General features: G+C 40.0%; 3 protein-coding genes across 5 annotated transcripts; 1 reads left to right on the top strand and 2 right to left on the bottom strand.

The window, feature by feature from the left end:
* Positions 1-1,823: 1,823 nt before the first annotated feature.
* LOC134324263 (sterol 26-hydroxylase, mitochondrial-like) lies at positions 1,824-9,711 on the bottom strand. Of its 2 annotated transcripts, none has more exons than XM_063005984.1 (9): positions 9,453-9,711; positions 9,079-9,269; positions 5,647-5,846; positions 4,965-5,162; positions 4,672-4,835; positions 4,428-4,594; positions 3,426-3,507; positions 3,130-3,330; positions 1,824-3,025 (listed from the first exon to the last, which is right to left on the bottom strand). In XM_063005984.1, the coding sequence occupies exons 1-9, from the start codon at positions 9,699-9,701 to the stop codon at positions 2,897-2,899; spliced, it is 1,581 nt and encodes a 526-aa protein (XP_062862054.1). In that variant the 5' UTR covers positions 9,702-9,711; the 3' UTR covers positions 1,824-2,896. The 2 variants fall into 2 exon arrangements, with proteins under 2 accessions (XP_062862054.1, XP_062862055.1); XM_063005985.1 differs by having other exon boundaries at positions 9,462-9,711.
* A 2,235-nt stretch (positions 9,712-11,946) lies between these two features.
* Positions 11,947-12,631, top strand: LOC134324708 (sterol 26-hydroxylase, mitochondrial-like). Its single transcript, XM_063006634.1, has 2 exons — positions 11,947-12,150; positions 12,255-12,631. The coding sequence occupies exons 1-2, from the start codon at positions 11,947-11,949 to the stop codon at positions 12,381-12,383; spliced, it is 333 nt and encodes a 110-aa protein (XP_062862704.1). The 3' UTR covers positions 12,384-12,631.
* A 2,435-nt stretch (positions 12,632-15,066) lies between these two features.
* LOC134324321 (mitochondrial chaperone BCS1) lies at positions 15,067-20,675 on the bottom strand. 2 transcript variants are annotated; one of them, XM_063006117.1, is made up of 8 exons: positions 20,570-20,675; positions 18,759-19,151; positions 17,900-18,039; positions 17,297-17,491; positions 17,154-17,217; positions 15,865-16,037; positions 15,654-15,771; positions 15,067-15,459 (listed from the first exon to the last, which is right to left on the bottom strand). In XM_063006117.1, exons 2-8 carry the CDS (start codon positions 19,076-19,078, stop codon positions 15,207-15,209), a joined length of 1,263 nt encoding a protein of 420 aa, XP_062862187.1. In that variant the 5' UTR covers positions 19,079-19,151; positions 20,570-20,675; the 3' UTR covers positions 15,067-15,206. The 2 variants fall into 2 exon arrangements, with proteins under 2 accessions (XP_062862187.1, XP_062862188.1); XM_063006118.1 differs by lacking the exon at positions 20,570-20,675 and adding an exon at positions 19,673-19,691.
* Positions 20,676-22,461: the final 1,786 nt, after the last annotated feature.

The raw sequence follows: 22,461 nt of genomic DNA, 5'->3' as shown, positions 1-22,461 counted from the left end.
ACACAAACACGATGTCTTTTCCTTTGTTCAGTTCACGTCTGTATATAAAAAAAAACAAATTCTAAACAAATTCAGGACATTTTGATAATTGTAGCGTCGCCATAGTTTAATCAAGGCGCAAACAATCTCTTATTCGCTGTGATGGAAAGTGTGGTTTCCTGAAATGTAACGTTACTGCCCCCACTGTACTGAAGGAGAACCGACCATTGCTGTTTTATTTTATTTATTTATTAGGATTTTAACATCATGTTTTACACTTTGGTTACATTCATGACAAAACAGGTAGTTACTGCTTACACAAGATTCATCAGTTCACAAGTTCAATGTCAAACACAGTCATGGACAATTTTGTGTCTCCAGTTCACCTCACTTGCACATCTTTGGACTGTGGTAGAAAACCCACACAGACACGGGGAGAACATGCAAACTCCACACAGAAAGGACCCGGTCCGCTTCACCCGGGGATCGAACCCAGGGCCTTCTTGCTGTGATGCGACAGTGCTACCCACCGAGCCACCGTGTCGCCCTCCATTGTGGTTTTGGTTCCAGTAATTTGGTGCATTATGGAGGTAAAACAGAGTCACTAGAACCTGAATTTATGATACTTGGAAGAAAATGTTGTAAAATTTGATGGAACTGCACATTCAGGTTCATGTTGGCCTCAGAGGAGACTGTACAGTAAAACGACGTTGGTAGGTAATGATGTGCGTACATTCATGTATTGTGTTGGTCCCCCTTTTGCTGCCAAAAAAGCCCTGCAACTGTGCTGCTCTGTGTATTCTGACACCTTTCTATCAGAACCAGCATGAACTTCTTCAGCAGTTTGAGCTACAGCAGCTCGTCTGTTGGATCGGACCACACGGGCCAGCCTTCGCTCCCCACGTGCATCAATGAGCCTTGGCCACCCATGACCCTGTCGCCGGTTTACCACTGTTCCTTCCTTGGACCAATTTTGATAGATACTGACCACTGCAGACCGGGAACACCCCACAAGAGCTGCAGTTTTGGAGATGCTCTGACCCAGTCATCTAGCCATCACAATTTGGCCCTTATCTAATTAACCACCCACCCACTAACAGGTGCCGTGATGAAGAGATAATCAGTGTTATTCACTTCACTTCATGGTCAGTGGCCATAATGTTATGCCTGGTCGGTGTATATATTCATTAATTGCTTTATTATGGTAAATGACTTGAATTTCCCATTGGGATTAATAAAGTCATTCATGCATCCATCCATTCGTCTATTGTTACAGTGGGTGAGGCAGCAATACACTCAAGACATGCCACTAATTTATCAGTGGGCAACACACCCTCATACATTCAACCACACACACAAACACAAGGACAGTTAAGATTAGCCAATCCACCTTTTGCATGGTTTTAAAATTAAGGACAATCACAGCATCTAAAAGAAACCCACACTGACAGGAAAAGGTGAAGATGAAACTCTCATATTAGTTCACTTGTTAATGTGCATCTGAGAATTTGTGATGTAATTCGTGCAATGAAATGCTATTAAACATAGCACCCCTCCTAATCACGGAGTTTAATTATTTTAGCCATGCCTATTGCTAACATATAAAGTCAATACTATAAAAACAAACTTGTTTATATTTATCACAGTAGTATAATGGATTCTAATGTGTATGAGAGTTGGAATGTTAAACTTAGAGCAGGATAGTCTGCTATGTCACAGTTATTCATCATTCATTCATTGTCTGCTTTACCACTACTTCATCCTGGTCAGGGTCACGGTGGGTCTGTTTAGTTGGGCAAAAGGCAGGAAACACCCCAGACAGGTAACCAATCCATCACAGGGCGTACACACACTCACCTTTATTTGAATAGATACACTATAGAAAATATTGTAAGAGCAGTAAACAATGATAGGTTGTCTACTATTTTACAGACTGTTCACACATAGTACGGTAGTATGCAGATACAGAAGTAGTCTGTATGTCTAATAAAATATAGAATTACAGAAACAAACTTATATTTTAAGAATAGACACAATGTGTTTTATGTGAACCATCTAGTTTACCTTCTGCTTTACCAGAATGGGGTAGTAATAAAAAAAATTAAAAAATATACATATAATTATCTTTCATTGGCATAAAATACAAATTCTATATACAATCATTCACATTTAAATCACATCACAAATGTTAACTTTGAGTATCTCTGTATGTACTGTTTGCATAGGTAAATAATAATAAAACCCTGCTGGTTCCATAAAGCTGTTCACAGTGACAAAAAGAATCAGTTTCCATTTCATTCAGGATTCATTACAGTGCATCAGTGTTTACAAAAAACCAAACCATAACATCACTGTATTGATTTACACTGTCAATTTACAAAAATAGTGTATACTACATACACTAAATAAACGTGTAAATGTTATTACATGAAACTGCAGATGATTTTTACATTCTAATAGCCATCACTAACATAAACTAACGGCCGAATGTATGTAGACACCCCTAATAATGATTTAGTTCAGGTGTTTCATTGCTAGGAAATGTATAGAATCAATTTTATACATTAAATATGAATTAAACAAAGCGAGTTTGGTTTCAGAGTGTGTTTTTAACACAGCTGAACATTTTTGGGTTTAGATGAAATGTTGAATGTAAGCCCGGCCTTTTCAATCAGCAGCACTGCCCTACCCTATAATTTTCTTTCAACTGAATGGGCACAAATCCCCACAGACACTCTAAGATTGAATGGAAAGCCATGCTAATGTAGAGTAGATGCTTTTTGACTAGTGTGGGGTTTGTCACTGAGTGGCTTTGGAGCAAGTTTGATAAAGGCATGCCATTATAGGCATGAGGCAAAAGTGTCTGAGAGATATTTAGACCATCAACATTGTTTACAGGATACATGACTTCATGACTTTAACAGGACACGTGTTTTCGCTCCAGAAAATGAAAATTCACAGGTCTGTCTGCAACAAGGACGATGCGATTGACTGCTTTGACCTCTCCGACACTGGCATCCAGCTTCACTTCAAACTGCTTTATTATCTAGAGGATAAAAAGAAAAGTGCAACAACAATAATAAAAAATAATAAATACATTTTATATCATTTAAGCTGATATGTGAGCCAGGAAAGCCTCTGTGTTCGTACCCTCGCCAGAGCTAGGTGCATCTCTAGTTCAGCGATGCGTCGACCGACACACCCTCTGATCCCGAACCCGAACGGAATGGAGCCGAACGGGCGAGGCCTTTCCCTCCCATCCCGTAACCATCGTTCAGGTTTGAAGATCTGTGGTTCGGGGAAGACTGCCTCGTCCTGACTGATGGCGTAATGGTGGATCACGAATGCTGTCTGTTTATAGAGGTTTGATTGATTAACAGAATGAGAATTAAAAATGTAAGACTGTTATAAAAATGTGATACAGTCAAAGAACAAAAAACAGTGACCTTTTTGGGAAAGAAGTGTCCTCCGATTGTTACATCACTGTCTGACAGGAGACGTGCGTTTACTGGAACAACCGGATAAATTCTGTGCAGAAATATAACATACTGTCACAATACCACAATCTACACCGATCAGCCATAACATTAAAACCACCTCAATGTTTCTACACTCACTGTCCATTTTATCAGCTCCACTTACCATATAGAAGCACTTTGTAGTTCTACAATTACTGACTGTAGTCCATCTGTTACTCTGCATGCTTTGTTAGCCCCCTTTCATGCTGTTCTTTAATGGTCAGGACCACCACAGAGCAGGTATTATTTGGGTGGTGGATCATTCTCAGCACTGCAGTGACACTGACATGGTGGTGGTGTGTTAGTGTGTGTTGTGCTGGTATGAGTGGATCAGACACAGCAGCGCTGCTGGAGTTTTTATATACTGTGTCCACTCACTGTCCACTCTATTAGACACTCCTACCTAGCCGGTCCACCTTGTAGATGTAAAGTCAAAGACGATCGCTCATCTATTGCTGCTGTTTGAGTCGGTCATCTTCTAGACCTTCATCAGTGGTCACAGGACGCTGCCCACGGTGCGCTGTTGGTTGGACATTTTTGGTTGGTGGACGATTCTCAGTCCAGCAGTGACAGTGAGGTGTTTAAAAAACTTCATCAGCGCTGCTGTGTCTGATCCACTCATACCAGCACAACACACACTAACACACCATCACCATGTCAGTGTCACTGCAGTGCTGAGAATGATCCACCACCTAAATAATACCTGCTCTGTGGTGGTCCTGTGGGGGTCCTGACCATTGAAGAACAGCATGAAAGGGGGCTAACAGATTATGTTGAGAAACAGATGGACTACAGTCAGTTATTGTAGAACTACAAAGTGCTTCTATATGGTAAGTGGAGCTGATAAACTGGACAGTGAGTGTAGAAACAAGGAGGTGGATTTATCTGCTAATATCTGCTATATCTGGCTATAACAAACAGAAAATCCACCTGAGAGTCTCCTTGATGACAGCTTTAAGGTAAGACATGTTGTTTACTTCCTCAGCTGATGGAATTTTGTCCCCCTTGATAATACTGCTCACCTCCTGATACAGTTTGTCCTGCACCTCTGGATCCCGTGACAGCAGATATAAGGCCCACAATAACGTGTTGGACGTCTTGAAGAGGACAATTCATAGTTAGACTTATTATTATGACTGAGTTACTAAGCTACATGGTGCGGTGTGGTTCTTACTGTGTCCACTCCTGCCAGGAGAAGCTCAGCAACACTTCCATACACATCCTTTTTGGTCATGTTGGTGCTGGAGAGCAGGTAGCTAAGGTACTCTCCTTCAACCTCCTGCTTTGTGTCCACACGCTTCTGAATGTCCTCCATTTTCTGATCAATTAGCTTGCAAGCTACACACAGGCAAGCAAATACTGCTCTTAATTTGATTAATCAGTCAGAAAGTCTATTAGCATGCTGCCTGTATTACTAGATAAAGCAAACCTGCCCCATAAAAATATAAGCTGCCTTTAATATCTCACCAAATCTGAAGATTCCATCCCAGCTGTCCACAAAGCGCCGCCAGAACGGCAAATAGTTGCGGGTCCACTTGGGTAGCATGGTCACGGGCATGGTGTAGGTGAGCATCTTAGCAATGGAATCTATGAAGTGCTGGGTTTCTTGTGGAATCTCGTTTTCTAGACAGCCAATACGAGTCTCGAACAGTATGCTGGAGATTCCTGGATAAACAAGAATCGTGGAATATTAATATTAATATAGAATATTATCCTTCTCTGTTGCACACGTTTAATGACAATAACCCGGATGCATGTAGTAAGTGTGATGTGGAGGTAGGAACATTATTTCACTGTATGTGGGAATGTAGTTATATTAATAATTTTTGAAAGAGTGTAATGGAAATTATATCATTTATTACCTCCATTAAGTTACCTATCTGCCCAAAACTATGTATTCTGGGTTTATTCCCAGAAAGTACAACAATATCGAGTGTAAACAAAAAACTGACATATGCCTCCTCCATGCAAAACACAGAAAATCTTGTACATGGAAAAACATGGAATCACAGTGGAGCTGATAAAATGGACAGTGAGTGTAGAAACAAGGAGGTGGTTTTAATGTTATGGCTGATCGTGGTATATTTATTATAAATCAAAGATCTCTTTAAATGCAATTCAGTAATAACTAAGGCCTGACTAAACATACCTTCCAGAGAAAAACGGTACAGCTCGTTGGACAAGTTGGGCACCAGGTCGCCTGTGCTGCTCATTTTCCTCAGATGGCGAATTCTTCCTATAAAATCTGTCACCACCTCATTAATGACTTTATCATACTTTACAGAGTCCTTGGGATGCAGCATACGTTTGTTCAGCACAGCTCGAAGATTGTACCACCTTTCTCCTTCTCTGTTGTAGAAAAAAAAACAGTTAAACAGTTTTTCTTAATATTTTAATAAAACCACAATCAGAATTTCTGGCAATTTACCAACCGCAGTGAATCAGGACTCAACGAGGAAATGATTTACTATCCCTGACAACATATTAATTATTTTTACAGCCACATGAGCTTTCCTTGGCCTGTTGTTTACAAAGAGCTTCATTTATAAAGTGATTTACTTACAATCAATCACTTTGAATCTTTCAAAGGCAATTTTGGCTATTGCTATTGCTGCCATGCCACCAAGATTCATAATTTCCTCTTTTCTATTGTGCATGCCAGCTATGTGACTGGGCATCTGTGCCCAAAAACGACAGGCATCATCATTAACTGCAACGACAGATGCATTAAGGAGAACCCCGCTGATACTGTTCAGCAACAACAGAGAGCTAAACGATGAAAGCCTGGACACCAATTACTGCGGTAAATGTGCAGAACTAAAAGTGTGAAACAGGGTTACAAACCATTAAAAACTGTCTCTGCCAGTTTCTTTCTTGTATGGAAGAGAAATTATGGTCACTTAACGTAAATAGATCACTGAAGTAGGGCTGGGCGATTTTGCAAAAAAAAAAAAAAATCTCGATTATTTTCAAATTATACCTGATTGTCGATTACGATTTCGATTTTTTTTTTTGTTCTTGCATAATGCAATTAAAATAAGACTCAAATTTCTTTTTTTGCATTGTAATTAACGGCTGCAGAAGTGCAAAAATAGTAACAGCACCACCTATAATTATCCTTTTAAGGGACTCAAACTTTATAACAATAACGAGATCACAATAATTAACAATAATTAAAACAAAATAGATCTAAATTATCTATATCCTTATCTATCTATATCTAAGAATAGCTCACAAACAACTTTTATTTTAAATAATGTTCAGCAGAACCTCCTTACATTAGGAAAAAAACTACAAATAGTTCTTTACAGGTTTCTTAACAGGAACACGAGCCTGTACTGTACTGTACTGTGCTGTTTCCACCACTGAGTGAGTCAGTATCTACATTGGGGGGGCATCAAGTGATCACTCAGCTCAGCTTTGATTTTGTCCTCTTGTGACTTGGGGGGTGGATACAACATTTTAAACATTTAAGGATGTGTAATGTGTCATTTTAGTCCCATAAAACTTTCAAACTGTATTAACCACTATTATGTGTCGTAGAATGATTCGATTCTATTGAACGGCCCTTTAAGCCAAAATAAAGGACCGATTTGCACATTTGGGAGTCGTTACATACATACGGCTCTTTAAAAGGAACCGAGACAAAAGATCCGACTCCCTATCGCAGAATTCACTGCAGCAGTTTCCCAGACGCGATTTTTTTACTCACTAACGGATGTGATTTAAAATGAAGCGAATTACAATTCTTAGTACAAAACTTACTTAAGTAAAAGTAAAATTACAGGCTGTAAAATCTGTTCAGTTCAGCGTTGTTTGATTCAGTGAATCTTAATTAAACTCTTCTGTTTGTGTCTTGTTTTGCCGATCGTGTTTGCGCTTCTTATTACTGAATCTACCCGTTACCGTGTATAATCCTTGTTGTCTTCCGTTTACTGTTTTGGTTTTCGCTTGTTTTTGACTCTACCTGATTTTGTACACTGTTTTCGCCCTTTTTATATGAAACTTTCCCTGATTTATATTCCGCGAGCGTCTGGTCAGTTTACTGCTTCGTGACGTTGGTATTTTAATTAAAATATAAAGTATGTAAACAATCGCGATTGTCACATTCTAACATCGGGTGACAACGTTCATTCGAATTAACCGAATTAATCGTGAAAATCGCCCAGCCCTACACTGAAGTATGACTCTCTCCTGACTCTACTCTCCTTTCCTTTCTTGCCATTAATAATGGAAGTATAAAAGGTGCCAGCTCACATACCCCTGGTAACCCTAGAACCCTTAACCGTTCCTCAGCATTTGGAGTCACACCTCTATAATATATCACAATACTAGAATTCTAGTTAAAGCTGATCGTTGTATAATGCCTACTTCTATTCCTCTTCCAAAACTTCACACTACATTTCAGCATTATCCCATTTTTATGGCTTGCGACCCACCCAAGGATAACGACACAGGGTTTGCTGGACAGTAAGTGCTGGGAATAAGCCATTTTTAGTAAAAATAACTATTTTTAGTGTTAGCATCTTATGTAGTTTATTATAGAATTATATTGCAATGGGTGTTGAACCACATTGTAGTTTTCAGGTGTGTGATAGATAGATAGATAGATAGATAGATAGATAGATAGATAGATAGATAGATAGATAGATAGATAGATAGATAGATAGATAGATAGATAGATAGATAGATAGATAGATAGATAGATAGATAGATAGATAGATAGATAGATAGATAGATAGATAGATAGATAGATAGATAGATAGATAGATAGATAGATACTTTATTGATCCCAAAGGAAATTAAAGAAATTGTGTATAAGGGGGAATTCATGCTGGGTTAAACTGCATTTTAGACAAAATACTAATTAATTTCTGGTTTCAATAATCATATTAAAAAGTTTCAGCCAAATTTACAATTATTTGTTAGTACTGTGTTATTATTTTCTGCAGTTAATACAGAGCTTATTACAGCAAATATCTCAATTTCCCAATTTTCTCCCAATCTGGTCATATCCAATTACCCAATCTACTTTTGTAGACCTACATTCATTTACATTTTCGGCACTGCCACCTCACAGCAAGAAGGTCCTGGGTTCGATCCCCAGGTGGGGTGGTTCGGGTCCTTTTTGTGTGGAGTTTGCATGTTCTCCCTGTGTCTGTGTGGGTTTCCTCCCACAGTCCAAAGGCGTACAGTCATACGAAATTGAACTTGAACTGATGAATATTGTGCAACCAGTAAGTATCTGTCCTGTCAGGAATGTAACCAAGTGTGTAAAACATGACAAATATATAAATATTATTATTGCAATTGTTTTTGTATTTATTTACAGTCATAAAGACTTTTAATGAACCTGTTTCCACTCTTTAGCTCCCTAGATGGCGGTAATGCATCTTCAGCTGATCTATCAAGTGTCAGAACCAGTAAACAAGGAAAGTAAGAGGAAACGGTAATGAAAACCCCAGATAGGAAATGTAGACAAGATCATAGCAACAGAACAACAGACTTAAATACTCAAGTTCTCTGTACTGCACAATAAAGCAAGTGCAAATAACATTGAGCAAACATAAACATGACTTACACAGTGACAGGACCATATCCCAGACCTCTCATATCCCTGTATTCAACCCACAGACTCATATCTCCTCTGCATGGAAACTTATCATCTTTCCTCAACAGTTCCTCCAGAAGCTCCACAGTGTTCAGAGCAACAGTAGGGCTGCTTCCAGCTTTCACTTTATACATGGTGCCATGGAGCTGCTTCTCATACAGCTGGAGAAATCAGAGAGAATGCTCATAGTTTTAAATAACAAATAAAGTGCACACTTAATAATGACACATTATAGTTGCTGAAGACTTGATCTGCACTTGTAAACAGTGTCAAGAACGTAAACAAACATGAGAGCACAGAAATGTCTCCAGACTTAAATAAATACAATAAATAATCATATTTACATGATTTACCTGTAGCTCATGCATTCGATTGTAGTAACCTTGAAAGATCAGCCTGTAAAGCATTTTAGGCAGAGTGATCTCAGGAAGAACTGCCTCAGACCTGACACTTCCAGGGGGGACCGGAGGGTCACCAGCATTTCCCCCGGTATTTCTCTTTATGTCCAGGCTGAATGTGGTGGTGGTGGGTCGGATAAACCCCCGGACCCGAACGGTTTTACCGGCTGAACACAGAGCCAGACGTCCTGCCATCGGTGCGGAGAGAAGCTGGAGTGAAATCAGCAGCAGGGAGAAGCAGGAAAACAAAGTCTGTATAATTAACCCTTTCACCTACAGACAACCAGAGAACTACAGAACCCAGACTACTGTAACACCACCGAGGATTAAAATCACTCCTGAACTCTGAAACATGAACTTTCATCGGTTAAACATTAACTCAGACATGGTGCTTTAAGTCTGCAGTGCAATATGAACAAGTACACAAAAATATACACCGTTTTACATTCAGAAACCCAAACACACATGTAATCAACCATAACATTAAAACCACCTCCTGGTTTCTACACTCACTGTCCATTTTATCAGCTCCACTTACCACATAGAAGCACTTTGTAGTTCTACAATTACTGACTGTAGTCCATCTGTTTCTCTACATGCTTTGTTAGCCCCCTTTCACCCTGTTCTTCAATGGTCAGGACTCTTCCAGGACCACTACAGAGCAGGTATTATTTAGGTGGTGGATCATTCTTAGCACTGCAGTGACACTGACATGGTGGTGGTGTGTTAGTGTGTTGTGCTGGTATGAGTGGATCAGACACAGCAGCGGTGATGGAGTTTTTAACACCTCACAGTTTTTAAATATTTTATGCTTGATATTCATACATCTTATATTGTAAAGCATAAGTAATGTTGAGTCAAAACCAGATTTCTAAGCTAGAACGACTGATAAAGAAAATGTGTGGCAAGGGTGTCTGTCACAAAGGTCACACGTAACAGCTCGGTTATAATCTGTGAGCGAAATCTATGATTTATATTTACACCCTGTCAGGTAAAACAGGTATAATTAACTTCCTAACCAATTTCACAACACAGACCAGGAGGAACCTGCCTCAAAATACAACAACCCAAAATAAATATGTGATTATTATTATATTACTATTCAGATTAAAGATGTTGTTTTATTATACTGTGTTTTACCTATGAGTGTTATGTTTTTTTTTTCTTCTGTATTGTGCCGAGGGTCACTGGTAGCTCAAGAGTTAAAGGACTATTGATCAGAAGGACATTGGTTTAAGACCCACTACTGTCAGGACCCAGAGCAACGAATGTCATTAATCCTTGCTTACATTGCATGTTGCTTTGAAAAAAAGAGTCTGCTAAATGAAAGTGATATCACAGTGGTTAAGGTACTGGAATAGAGCTCAGAAGGTTGCAGGTTCAAGCCCCACATATGCCATTGTTGGGCCCTAGAGCAAGGTCCTTAACCCTCAACTGCTTGGATTGTATAGGGACACAGTTGTAAGTCGCTTTGGATAAAAGCATCTGCTAAATGCCGAAAATGTAAATGTTAATTCTTAATGTCATGTCAGCTGCTATGGCTATTATCATAGCTGAATAACAGATTCAAACATCTTTAAACATCAAAGTAAGGGGTCGATTTGCTTTCTTCACTTATACACTGATCGGCCATAACATTAAAACCTCCTGGTTTCTACACTCACTGTCCATTTTATCAGCTTATAGAAGCACTTTGTAGTTCTACAATTACTGACAGTAGTCCATCTGTTTCTCAACATGCTTTGTTAGCCCCCTTTCATGCTGTTCTTCAATGGTCAGGACTCCCACAGGACCACCACAGAGCAGGTATTATTTAGGTGGTGGATGATTCTCAGCACTGCAGTGACACTGACATGGTGGTGGTGTGTTAGTGTGTGTTGTTCTGGTATGAGTGGATCAGACACAGCAGCGCTGCTGGAGTTTTTAAACACCTCACTGTCACTACTGGACTGAGAATAGTCCACCAACCAAAAATATCCAGCCAACAGCGCCCCATGGGCAGCGTCCTGTGACCACTGATGAAGGTCCATAAGATGACCGACTCAAACACGCATACCAGCACAACACACACTAACACACCACCACCATGTGGTGAAAGGGGCTAACAAAGCATGCAGAGTAACAGATGGACTACAGTCAGTAATTGTAGAACTACAAAGTGCTCCTATATGATAAGTGGAGCTGATAAAATGGACAGTGAGTGTAGAAACAAGAAGGTGGTTTTAATGTTATGGCTGATCGGTGTAGATTGTGGTATTGTGACAGTATTTTATATTTCTGCACAGAATTTATCCGGTTGTTCCAGTAAACGCACGTCTCTTGTCAGACAGTGATGTAACAATCGGAGGACACTTCTTTCCCAAAAAGGTCACTGTTTTTTGTTCTTTGACTGTATCACATTTTATAACAGTTTTACATTCTGTTAATCAATCAAACCTCTATGACGGCATTCGTGATCCACCATTACACCATCAGTCAGGACGAGGCAGTCTTCCCCGAACCACAGATCTTCAAACCTGAACGATGGTTACGGGATGGGAGGGAAAGGCCTCGCCCGTTCGGCTCCATTCCGTTCGGGTTCGGGATCAGAGGGTGTGTCGGTCGACGCATCGCTGAACTAGAGATGCACCTAGCTCTGGCGAGGGTACGAACACAGAGGCTTTCCTGGCTCACATATCAGCTTAAATGATATAAAATGTATTTATTATTTTTTATTATTGTTGTTGCACTTTTCTTTTTATCCTCTAGATAATAAAGCAGTTTGAAGTGAAGCTGGATGCCAGTGTCGGAGAGGTCAAAGCAGTCAATCGCATCGTCCTTGTTGCAGACAGACCTGTGAATTTTCATTTTCTGGAGCGAAAACACGTGTCCTGTTAAAGTCATGAAGTCATGTATCCTGTAAACAATGTTGATGGTCTAAATATCTCTCAGACACTTTTGCCTCATGCCTATAATGGCATGCCTTTATCAAACTTGCTCCAAAGCCACTAAGCTTGTCTGCCAAACCCCACACTAGTCAAAAAGCATCTACTCTACATTAGCATGGCTTTCCATTCAATCTTAGAGTGTCTGTGGGGATTTGTGCCCATTCAGTTGAAAGAAAATTATAGGGTAGGGCAGTGCTGCTGATTGAGAAGGCCGGGCTTACATTCAACATTTCATCTAAACCCAAAAATGTGAAACCAAACTCGCTTTGTTTAATTCATATTTAATGTATAAAATTGATTCTATACATTTCCTAGCAATGAAACACCTGAACTAAATCATTATTAGGGGTGTCTACATACATTCGGCCGTTAGTTTATGTTAGTGATGGCTATTAGAATGTAAAAATCATCTGCAGTTTCATGTAATAACATTTACACGTTTATTTAGTGTATGTAGTATACACTATTTTTGTACAATTACAGTGTAAATTAATACAGTGATGTTATGGTTTGGTTTTTTGTAAACACTGATGCACTGTAATGAATCCTGAATGAAATGGAAACTGATTCTTCTTGTCACTGTGAACAGCTTTATGGAACCATTTCATTATTATTTACCTATGCAAACAGTACATACAGAGATACTCAAAGTTAACATTTGTGATGTGATTTAAATGTGAGTGATTGTATATAGACTTTGTATTTTATGCCAATGAAAAATATTTTTTTATTACTACCCCATTCTGGTAAAGCAGTAGGTAAACTAGATGGTTCACACAAAAACATATTGTGTCTACTCTAAGTTTGTTTCTGTAATTCTATCTTTTATTAGACATACAGACTACTTCTGTATCTGCATACTACTGTACTATGTGAGGCCACCAATTATTGTATACTGTTCTTACAATATTTTCTATAGTGTATCTATTCAAATAAAGGTGAGTGTGTGTACGCCTTGTGATGGATTGGTTACCTGTCTGGGGTGTTTCCTGCCTTTTGACCAACTAATCAGACCCACCGTGACCCTGACCAGGATGAAGTAGTGGTAAAGCAGACAATGAATGAATGATGAATAACTGTGACATAGCAGACTATCCTGCTCTAAGTTTAACATTCAAACTCTCATACACATTAGAATCCATTATACTACTGTGATAAATGTAAACAATTTTGTTTTTATAGTATTGATTTTATATGTTAGCAATAGGCATGGCTAAAATAATTAAACTCCGTGATTAGGAGGGGTGCTATGTTTAATAGCATTTCATTGCACGAATTACATCACAAATTCTCAGATGCACATTAACAAGTGAACTAATATGAGAGTTTCATCTTCACCTTTTCCTGTCAGTGTGGGTTTCTTTTAGATGCTGTGATTGTCCTCAATTTTAAAACCATGCAAAAGGTGGATTGGCTAATCTTAACTGTCCTTGTGTTTGAGTGTGTGGTTGTATGTATGAGGGTGTGTTGCCCACTGATAAATTGGTGCCATGTATTGAGCGTATTACTGCCTGACTCACCACAATGATGGATGGACGGATGGATAACTTTATTAATCCCAAAGGGAAGTGCTAAAGTCAATTATCATAATAAAGCAATTAATGAATATATATTTATTAGGATTTTAACGTCATGTTTTACACTTTGGTTACATTCATGACAGACACAGTAGTTACTGGTTACACAAGATTCATCAGTCCAAGTCAAACACATTCATGGGTAATATCTCCAATTCACCTCACTTGCACGTCTTTGTACTGTGGGAGGAAACCGGAGCTCCCGGGGGGAACCCACACAGAGGGAGAACATGCAAACTCCACACAGAAAGGACCCAGACCGCCTTGCTGTGAGGCAGCAGTGCTACCCACTAAGTGCTGCCCAATTAGTGAATACAAAGTCACGAGTGCATACACATCATTACCTACCAAAATTATTTTACTGTACAGTCTCCTCAATAGCAAACATGAACCTGAATGTGCAGTGAAAACTTTCAGTTCCATTACATTTTACAACTTTTTCCCCAAGTATTGTAAATTCAGCTTCTAGTGACTCTGATTTACCTCCGTAACTCCCCAAATTACCGGAACAAAAACCGCAATGGAGGGCGACACGGTGGCTCGGTGGGTAGCATTGTCGCCTCACAGCAAGAAGGTACTGGGTTTGATCCCCAGGTGAAGCGGACCGGGTCCTTTCTGTGTGGAGTTTGCATGTTCTCCCCGTGTCTGTGTGGGCTTCCTCCGGGTGCTCCGGTTTCCTCCAACAGTCCAAAGACGTGCAAGTGAGGTGAATTTGAAATACAAAATTGTCCATGACTGTGTTTGATATAACCTTGTGACCTGATGAATCTTGTGTGTGATGAGTAACTACCGTTCCTGTCATGAATGTAACCAAAGTGTAAAACATGACGTTAAAATCCTAATAAATAAACAATTTAAACCAGTATTATTAGCTCTGCTGTCATCCTCCCTCCACAAATCAACCCTGAATTAAGTTCTGGCTACATGCCCACCCAATATGGTTTTACTGCCACCCCAAGCAAAGCAGTCCAAAACTGGGGCAGCTGTTGGGTATTAGCAGTGATGATAAAGGTCTGCTGAACAACTGGAGTTAAAAAAAAGACCCAAACACAACAGTTTTAAATTTTAAATCTTGTTTTTTTCATGTATACAAGTAAACAAGAGCTTCATTTGACATTTCATGGCAAATCATGAATTTTATTGTTTACGTTGAAGTTTTCAGTCACACAAACGTCCCCCTGTACAGTCGAGAGGCGTCACTGCTTGATTTCCGAAACATTACTGATAGCTCCAGCGGGGTCCATCTTAAAAAGCATGAAATGTCCCTGCACTTGAGCCGCGCTGAGATCCTCGTGCGCCGCTAACGCGCTCGCTGCAAATCTTTCCCCCTCTGCTGCAGACTCCAGCGGGTAGAACCTCCTGAACATCTGGGTGAGCTGATAGTGCGAACAGTGGCCGACGTACTGCTTCAGGTCCACACGGCCGGGTCTGATTAGAGCCGGGTCAAGCCTGTGTTATACAGAAAGAACACAACACACACGGTGAGTTAAAAACAAAACAGTGTAGTTAAATCACACGGACACACCGCAAAAGTATGAAATTAAAGTGAAATAAGGAAAAGGGAAGCACATGGATGTCATGTCGTAATTTTTGTAATATTATAAATACATAAAATTGGAATGTGCCTATCTGTTAACTCGTACCTGTCGATATAATTAGTAGTCATGAAGACGATTCTAGCTTCTGAAGAAGCAACTCCATCCAGTGCATTAAGAAGTCCACTGAAGGTGAGTCTCCCCATGCCCTGGTAGGCCATCGGATCTGTCCGATATAAAGCAAAGCGGAAAGAGATCTAAGTCAACAAGGTGAAGATGATGGTAAAAGATGGATTGGACAGGTCAAACACAGACATACTCTCAGTGGGCAGAAGCTCACGGCTGACAAAGGCAGCGTCCACATCCTCCAGCAGAATGATGCTCTGCTGTGGAGCCACACTTAGGAGGTGGTTCAGCCGGTCATCAGAAAGACTGCGGTCACTCAGACTCATCAGACAGATGCTGTAACCCAAATCCCCAGCAAGAGCTGTTCTAAAGAATATAATAAAATTATGATGACATATCAAACACTGGATAGATAGATACACTGTACTTTATATACACCGGTCAGCCGTAACATTAAAACCACCTCCTTGTTTCTACACTCACTGTCCATTTTATCAGCTCCACTTACCATGTAGGAGCACTTTGTAGTTCTACAATTACTGACTGTAGTCCATCTGTTTCTCTGCATGCTTTGTTACCCCCTTTCATGCTGTTCTTCAATGGTCAGGACCCCCACAGAGCAGGTATTATTTAGGTGGTGTGCTGGAGCGCTGCTGGAGTTCTTAAATACCGTGTCCACTCACTGTCCACTCTATTAGACACTCCTACCTAGTTGGTCCACCTTGTAGATGTGAAGTCAGAGACGATCGCTCATCTATTGCTGCTGTTTGAGTCGGTCATCTTCTAGACCTTCATCAGTGGTCACAGGACTCTGCCCACGGGGCGCTGACGGCTGGATATTTTTGGTTGGTGGACGATTCTCAGTCCAGCAGTGACAGTGAGGTGATTAAAAACTCCAGCAGCGCTGCTGTGTCTGATCCACTCGTACCAGCACAACACACACTAACACACCACCACCATGTCAGTGTCCTGTAGTGCTGAGAATGATCCACCACCTAAATAATACCTGCTCTGTGGGGGTCCTGACCATTGAAGAACAGGGTGAAAGGGGGCTAACAAAGCATGCAGAGAAACAGATGGACTACAGTCAGTAATTGTAGAACTACAAAGTGCTTCTATATGGACGGTGAGTGTAGAAACAAGGAGGTGGTTTTAATGTCATGGTTGATCAGTGTATAATGCATAACTGTAGCAGCAAACAGTGTAGTTATAATGAATGAATGAATAAATGTGCAGTGAGGTGTAGTTTCAATATAAAGTGAGAATTAAATAGTAATGAAATTATTAAATAGTAAAGTGACAAGTATTGCATGATAAATTGGGCCAAAGTATCCATATACATATAATATACATATAAATATCTATTCATATATACATATACACACACACATACTTATACATAAAGACTAGGTCTAACTTTAGTTTAGATTATTTAGCCATTTAAAAATGATATTTTCTACTAAAGTAAAGAAAGTTTCTTACATGAAGCTGCTTTTCCCACAGCCAGGAGGTCCGTACAGTAAATATCCTCTTCTGTACGGAATCCCTATAAAATCACTAAATTATTAATACTATTCAACCCAAACAGTGTCAAATTCAGAGATTCATCTCAAATTCTGACACACCTCTGTCTGTGTACCACTTGGGATTATTTATGAATTCTTTAACATCATCCACGAGCCTCTCAGCCACCCCGTTCTCGAGGACAACGGAGGACAAGGGCCGGCGTCGGCGGGGGAAGCCGAACGGCCTCCACTCGGCTCCCATAGCGGTGTACATGACGGTGCGACCCTCCTCCTGCTTCAGAGCCAGCTCTCTCGCTGCACAACAGAACAGTCAATGATATAACAGACAAAAATACTACAGTAGCAATAGCTCCCCCTTGTGGAGACACTTCTGCCTGACAGAGTAAAGCCTATTTCACACTACACGATTTTTGCCCTGATTATCGCATTCAAGACTCTGTGTGAGTCGTGTGATCCTCTCTGCTGACAGAGAGTCTTTTATACTCACAATCCAGTCTCTGAGGTATTGCATTAAGGGCTTTTACACCACAAGGAATAGTGGGGTACAATCAGTGCTGAAAAGCTTATGTTCTTGATATTTGGGTGGTTGTTTTGCTCCTTTTTATAAATAATTCATCTGATTACAGGATAAAATACAAATCCATATAAAAAATTAAAATAAACGTATGTGATGGGTTAGATAAGTTAACAGACTCTGTGTACCTTCCTGCAGGATGTTAAAGAATATTTGTCGGTCTCTGCCAAGAGCTGTGAAGGTGACGCACTCCCAGGGTGTTCCCGTGTGCAAATCCACCATCTGCTTCTCTCTGGTCCTCTCCACCCTAATCCACTTTCTTCCATACCTGAACCAAAAAGGCTTAATAGAATTAAGAAATCTTTAATGAACTCCTCAGTTCAGTCAGCTCTAGAAATTCAGCAACATGGAATATACCACTGATCAAGAGTTTACATACACTCCAAGTTGCAATTTCACCACATGACCACAAGATGTCGCCAGATATTAATATTACTGTTAATGCAATAATGCGGGCGAAATCTTCCTGACGTGTTTCAAATTTAAACATACTTTCGTCTCAGAGTAACTTATCACATTTATTACTTAGAAAACTGCATTTCTACTTTTGCTCAATGCTTTTAAATAGGGTAGCAGTGGTAGCTCGGCAGTTAAGGTACTCGCAGTAGTAATCAAAAAGGGTACTGGTTGAAGTTTGTGTAACCATTGAAGAACAGCATGAAAGCATGCAGAGAAACAGATGGACTACAGTCAGTAATTGTAGAACTACAAAGTGCTTCTATATGGTAAGTGGAGCTGATAACATGGACAGTGAGTGTAAAAACAAGGAGGTGGTTTTAATGTTACGGCTGATCGTGTATATAGAAAGTTTCAGGTGGCACAGTGGCTCGGTGGGTAGCACTGGGTTCGATCCCCAGGTGGGGCGATCCGGGTCCTTTCTGTGTGGAGTTTGCATGTTCTCCCCATGTCTGAGTGGGTTTCCTCCAGGAACATGATGTTTAAATCCTAATAAATAAATAAATAAATAAATATAGGAAGGTTCTTTACCAGATGATGTGGTTTCCAGGGCTCGGGTGAAAATCGAACTGTGTGTTGACCCGCCCGCTTTCATGCTGCAGGTACGAGGTCTCCACGCTCAGATGCTGCGTGTGCTGGGCGTGTTTGGTGATCCAGCTCAGCAACCAGTTGTAACTCTTGTCCCTGCTGGGAACCTCCAGAGTGATCATGTAGTTCCGCCTGAAGAACACCATGCCTATCTGAGCCCCCTTCCTGAAGAGGGCGAGTGTTGTGCCGACACCAACCAGACCGAAACCGGCCCCGAAGTAAGGGTTGTCTTTTAATGCAGCGAGGAAATCTGAAAGAGGCATTGTGCTAGTCCTTCTGTTAGTCCTTCATACAAAGAATCAGGAGCAAGGTTGTGCCTTTGGTCAGCTCTGGACTCTGTAAAACAAGTGGTCAACAGACATGTTCAGAAGTATCCCAATGACTTGCTTAGCTAAATAAACACTAATGTCCAAATTGTTAGGTCTTATATAGGACCATTTTGTAAGTGTAGGTGTAAATATACTGACTGTGTCTGATTTAAAGATCTACTGGATTTGTAAGCTGCCCTCTACCTGTTTATCAGTGAAAAGGAGCTGCAGAAAGACTGGTGTAACAATTATACAAGAATAAAAGAAACCAGGAGCGGGCAAATCATTTTTATTGCACAGTAAGTGTTTGAGGCACAACAACTGCCCCTAGATTTCCATTCTAAGAGAAGTTTAGGTAATTAGACTTCTGCTGTGCGCTATAAATGCTGTCAAAAGTCAATACACTAAACATGAGATATCTAGCAATTATGTAAAATGCTTTATTACATTGTTAACCATGACTAGTAATTGATTCTCACTCTGGTATACACTGATCAGCCATAACATTAAAACCACCTCCTGGTTTCTACACTCACTGTCCATTTTTACCTCACTCACTATTTACTCAGTACCACGTACTGGCTGGCCATCACTACACTTGTCTCCTTTAATTACTTTATAGCTTAGAAGCGTCTTTTGTATTTATTGTACTGTTGTTTATCTGCACTGTGTACTGTATTGTCTTGCACTTTGTGTTGTGTTGCACCCTGGTCCTGGTCCCGGTCCTGGAGGAACGTTGTTTCATTTCAGTATGTACTTGTATAGAGCTGAAATGACAATAAAGCCCCTCTTGAACTCTTGTTCTAACAGAGATGGTTAAGCTTTTTATTCTGGTGTTTTTTTCTTTCTATAATTCTATAATGTAAAACTTTCAGCTGATCAGTTGCTGATTATTGTGTAAATATTCCCAACCAGTGACTTTTGAGATAAAATAAACAGGTGCAATTCACACAAGTATTTTAATAATATACTTTTTAATTTTAATAATAGTCATCTAGAGTCATCTTTAGGGCAGGTGTAGCCTAGTGGTTAAGGTACTGGTCCAGTATTCAGAAGGTTGCCGGTTCAAGCCCCACCACTGCCAGGTCGCCACTGTTGGGCCCTTGAGCAAGGCCCTTAACCCTCAATTGCTTAGATTGTATACTGTCACAGTACTTTAAGATAAAGAAGTACTTTGGATAAAATCTTCTATTTTACATTCACATATCAATTAGTTTCAACCCTTTGCTTATGCTTATACACATTTATTTACTCATATAAACACGTTTCACAATCAAAAGAACATTTAAATAGTGTATATGCACTAAACTGATATTAAATAATAACATATAAAGATGTTTGATTCTGATTTCACTCAGTTTATCTGCAAACTGAATCAATGTCACTGTTAACAGCTAAATCCAGGCAACTGGGTGTATCAGCTACACAGCAGAAATAATGACTTACCTTAATAAGACGTGCATTTCACTGCATTGTTTAAACCTCATGGTTTAATGGAACATCGCACCCAGGCTTACACTGCGTCCCTGAGCAGTCTCATTGGACAACCTCAAAGGACAAACCACGTGGTGTCACCGTGACGCTCATGTTGTTTAGGATAATACTCCCGTCTGAAACGTCTAGAACCAAAGTAGTTCCATGTTTTAATACAAACCACGCAAGGAACAATATTTTAAAACATGAAAATCTATTAGATTTAACGGCTTGTTTATTATTATTAAACCCCTTTTACTGTCTCTAAAACACAACATGCATTAAAAATATCAGTTATTGGTCAAATATGTCACTTAATTCAAACATTATTTAAATATCATGGTGTTTATATTTAACACTGTTGCTTAACTAGGATCTAGAATTAGTGTAGTGTACTAATTAGAGTAGAGTACCATGAACTACAGTTTTACTAATATTAAAATACATGTGATCAAAATAGCTTTATTTTTTATTTTAAGGAGTAAAATAATCTTCCATCTTCTAGTGAACACCCAGTGTTTGACCTCCAAGCACACAGAATTGGAAATATATTTATGAATCTTTAATTTGTGTCTCTGTAATGCATTGAATACAAGTTTAACCCTTTAATGGTCTGCTCAGACATTTAGTTGAGCTTACTTTAAGTCTAAATACTTGGGTATTTAAGTAATCTTGTGGCTCGGTGGGTAGCACTGTCGCCTCACAGCAAGAAGGTCCTGGGTTCGATCCCCAGATGGGGCGGTCCGGGTCCTTTTTGTGTGGAGTTTGCATGTTCTCCCCGTGTCTGCGTGGGTTTCCTCCCACTGTCCAAAAACATGCAGTCAGGTTAATTGGAGACACTGAATTGCCCTGTAGGTGAATGGGTGTGTGTGTGTGTCTGCCTTGCGATGGACTGGCGCCCTGTCCAGGGTGTTACTGTGTGCCTTGCGCCCACTGAAAAGCTGGGATAGGCTCCAGCACCCACCTGCGACCCTAACTGTATAAGTGGATAAGAAAGTGAGTGAGTGAGTGTTTGGGCCGTATCTACACATTGGTTGACGTGTGTTAAACTCAAAAATATTGTTAGATGACACTGTTTTAAAGAAAACAGCCTTTCTAACCTCAGCTGTTTGGTCTTTCTGTGTGGAGTTTGCATGTTCTCCCCGTGTCTGCGTGGGTTTTCTCCGGGTGCTCTGGTTTCCTCCCACAGTAAAAAGACGTGCAAGTGAGGTAAATTGGAGATACAAAATTGTCCATGACTGTGTTTGATAATAAACTTGTGAACTGATGAATCTTGTGTAACGAGTAACTATCGTTCCTGTCATGAATGACATGACATTAAAATCATAATAAACAAACAACCGTTTGGTAGAAGCTCATTAAAATATACAGTATTGCTTACATTTACTCTGCAAGCTGTCAAAACATGAACACGAACAATAAGACGTGGAAGTCTGAGCTAGGTTCATGTGCCACTTTACTCAAACACTGGTGTCCAGTGTTAGGGCAGTTGTAGCCTAGCGGTTAAGGGACTAGACTAGTAATCAAAAGGTCACAGGTTCAAGCCCCACCACTGCCAGGTTGCTGCTGTTGGGCCCTTGAGCAAGGCCCTTAACACTTAATTGCTCAGGCTGTATACTGTCACAGTAATGTAAGTCGCTTGGATAAAGGCGTCTGCTAAATGCTGAAAATGTAAATGTTAGCACATAGCTACTGATCCAGAAGGAAGATCAGAAACGTTGGGACATTCTGTAAAATGCAATTTAAAAAGAGAATCTGTGGTTTGTTTAATTGTTTGTTGTTGATATATAGTCCCAAGAAACTAAAAAATGCTAATAAATCATTTTTAAACGTTATTTTCTTGGTAAGACCATTAAAGGGTCAAT

This window comes from Trichomycterus rosablanca, chromosome 12 (assembly GCF_030014385.1).
Source record: "Trichomycterus rosablanca isolate fTriRos1 chromosome 12, fTriRos1.hap1, whole genome shotgun sequence".
NCBI lineage: Eukaryota > Metazoa > Chordata > Actinopteri > Siluriformes > Trichomycteridae > Trichomycterus > Trichomycterus rosablanca.
Note: the sequence above shows the minus strand (reverse complement) of the source record. Positions and strands in the feature narration are given on the sequence as shown.

What these genes read in the sequence shown, in the direction of transcription:
- LOC134324321 (XM_063006117.1), bottom strand. Translation starts at nt 19,078, where the DNA reads ATGCCTCTTTCAGATTTCCTCGCTGCATTAAAAGACAACCCTTACTTC. An exon ending in CTTTAACATCCTGCAGGAAG is followed by an intron (nt 17,492 to 17,899) that starts GTACACAGAGTC and finishes TCTGTTGTGCAG; the next exon opens with CGAGAGAGCTGGCTCTGAAG. An exon ending in TGAGCTTCTGCCCACTGAGA is followed by an intron (nt 15,772 to 15,864) that starts GTATGTCTGTGT and finishes TATATCGGACAG; the next exon opens with ATCCGATGGCCTACCAGGGC.
- LOC134324263 (XM_063005984.1), bottom strand. Translation starts at nt 9,701, where the DNA reads ATGGCAGGACGTCTGGCTCTGTGTTCAGCCGGTAAAACCGTTCGGGTC. An exon ending in GGATGGAATCTTCAGATTTG is followed by an intron (nt 4,836 to 4,964) that starts GTGAGATATTAA and finishes GCCTGTGTGTAG; the next exon opens with CTTGCAAGCTAATTGATCAG. An exon ending in TGCACCTAGCTCTGGCGAGG is followed by an intron (nt 3,026 to 3,129) that starts GTACGAACACAG and finishes TTTATCCTCTAG; the next exon opens with ATAATAAAGCAGTTTGAAGT.
- LOC134324708 (XM_063006634.1), top strand. Translation starts at nt 11,947, where the DNA reads ATGACGGCATTCGTGATCCACCATTACACCATCAGTCAGGACGAGGCA. An exon ending in TGCACCTAGCTCTGGCGAGG is followed by an intron (nt 12,151 to 12,254) that starts GTACGAACACAG and finishes TTTATCCTCTAG; the next exon opens with ATAATAAAGCAGTTTGAAGT.